A 2,541-nucleotide genomic window follows, 5' to 3' on the forward strand; every position below is an offset into this window, starting at 1 on the left:
CTCTCTTATCTATCCATCTTCCTTCTGGGTTCTGGCAGAATCAACAGCGTCATGGGTCAACTGACTTAGGGCATATAATATAATATATAATAATATTATAAAGATGAAGAGCTTGTTCGTTTGTTTGTTTGTTAGTTTGCTTGATTGTTTGTTTGCTTGAACGCACTAATTTCAGGTCACTACTGGTCCGAATGTACTGCGATTCCAGTCACAAGGACTATTAACAAAGTGAGGGTAGTTGGAGCGAACATTAAATTATTAGATTATCGATATATATATATATACATTGATATGATTATTTTTAACAGCAATCCACACGGGAGACACTAGATTTCGAATAAATACAGATTCCCTAAAACCGGTTCACTAATTCGACAGTTATGGGGTAACAAACACGCCCGCCGCAAAAGTACGCCCGAATTGAGATCCTGAGCACCTCCTACATTATCGTAAACGAAAAGAATTTATAATTACTTTAGCAGATTTATTACTACCTTACCTCTTCCTTTTCTCCGTTCCATACACGAAACGGAAAAGAGAAAGAGAGAAGAGTTTTATTTTTTTTATATATAACTCGCTGTAGCCCGCATCTTCGCCCGCGCGGTTTTAATAAATTTTCGGGGTACAAACTTTCATCCCCTTGGCGGTAGAATTTGTCAGAATCCTTTCTTAGCAGCTGCCTACGTTCTACATCTATCCGCATACAAAATTTCTGCCCGATCCGTCCAGTGGTTTGGCGTGGGCGTTGATAGATCACTATGTCAGTCAGTCACCTTTGAGTTATGCATATTTAGATTCAAACTAGTGTTGTACCAATATATAGAAAAAATAGATAAAATATAGAAGAAGGCGACAATTAAAACTGTTTACCCAGGGGAGCATTTAATCGGGATAAAAAGTATCTTATCACCCAAGTCAGCTCATATCCTAACTGTGTATTAAATTTCACCAGAATCCGTTCAGTAGTTTCTGCGTGTTTGACGGTCAAACATCCAAACAATCAAACATTCACATTTATAATATTATTGTGATATTGTAATAGTGTGATACGTTTTATGGGAAACGGTCAAAATCGGTTAATACGCCCTAAACTCACCGGCCTTATCGCAATTTGCCCCGGCCAAGTTGTATCCGGGGCACGACGTGAAGTAAACCACCCTCAATCCGGGGCACGTGGAGGTTAGGTATTCCTTCCAGGCAGCAACCACCGGCGCTGGCACCAGGTCGATTTTGTTGAGCACCAGGATCATATCCTTGCCCTGGTCTTTCACCACATATTCGTAAAGGGAGGGGGGGAACATCATACCCTGAAAAATTGGTAAATATTGAAAGAAATAAGAAAGAAAGAAGATACATTTATTTCAAGGACAGAACTAAAAAAAAAAAAATTATTCGCTCGATAAATCTTAATATAATATATAAATCTCGTGTCACAATGTTTGTCCTCAATGGACTCCTAAACCACTTAACCGATTATAATAAAATTCGCACACCATGTGCAGTTCGATCCAACTTGAGAGATAGGATAGTTTATATTATCTTAATTACGATAAAAGACTACCCGGGCGAAGCCGGGGCGTGCAGCTAGTAATAATATATATTGAAAAAGGGAAGCCAACTCAGCTCAATCCGTGCTGCAGTAACGCTCACACGACGCTGGTTTTCAGTGGACCCTCTACTGTGGATTTAAAACGTGTTTCTATGGTTTATAACACTGTTATATATGTGTTATGTATTAATTTGATATTATTTATACAATTTTGTTTTGCTAATTTAATTGGATATAACAAAAATCTTATACCTTTAAACGAGCAATTCTTGTATATATATATGTATATATATATATATATAATTGGAATCTCGGAATCGGCTCTAAAGATTTTCGTGAAATTTAGTATATAGGGGGTTTCGGGGGCGATAAATCGATCTAGCTAGGAATTTTTTTTAGAAAATGTCATATTCGTGTCTTATTCGGGTTTTTTTTTCCTGACATCTATTGGTGAATAATAACACTATTTTGCTTCGTAGATAGCTGGACATCTGAAATAACACATAGGCACTTTTTATACCGATATTCCTACGGGATACGGACTTACGCGGTTTCAACCGCGGGTCACAGCTAGTTATAAATTAATGCCACATTGTGATGTATGAATTGTGAAATTTTAGTAGATTTTTAGTATTACACTGACATGAAATGAAAAAACAGCTATAAAACCGTCAAAAACATTAATTATTGTTGTGATTTTTATTTATAATCTTTCTAATTTCACACCCTGTACCCCGTGTCGATTGGTAGAAATCACCGCAGGTGACAAGACCGCCTTTTGTACTATTTGTGTCATTTGTTTTCATGTTTGTTTGCTGTGTATCATCACCACCAGCCTATTCTTAACTATTATTATGTGAGTTTGGTATTCATCATGCAGTCAGATTTGTTGGAGTGTGTCAATGACAAACAGGCCTCGAGTTTTACGGATTATGTATTTTGTATATTACTTTTCATATTAATATTTAATTCATTAAATATCATAATGCTGT

The 2,541-nt window shown here is 36.6% G+C and overlaps 1 protein-coding gene across 2 annotated transcripts in view; it reads right to left on the minus strand.

The window, feature by feature from the left end:
* LOC119838430 (guanine nucleotide-binding protein-like 1) overlaps window positions 1-2,541 on the minus strand; it is a 23,097-nt gene that overhangs the window by 7,393 nt on the left and 13,163 nt on the right. For both annotated transcript variants that reach the window (XM_038364376.1, XM_038364377.1), the window contains exon 6: window positions 1,097-1,307. In XM_038364376.1, coding sequence (XP_038220304.1) covers window positions 1,097-1,307 — 211 coding nt within the window. The remainder of the gene's footprint in view (window positions 1-1,096; window positions 1,308-2,541) is intronic.

The sequence above is a fragment of the Zerene cesonia genome, unplaced genomic scaffold, assembly GCF_012273895.1.
Source record: "Zerene cesonia ecotype Mississippi unplaced genomic scaffold, Zerene_cesonia_1.1 Zces_u003, whole genome shotgun sequence".
In the NCBI taxonomy this organism is placed as follows: domain Eukaryota; kingdom Metazoa; phylum Arthropoda; class Insecta; order Lepidoptera; family Pieridae; genus Zerene; species Zerene cesonia.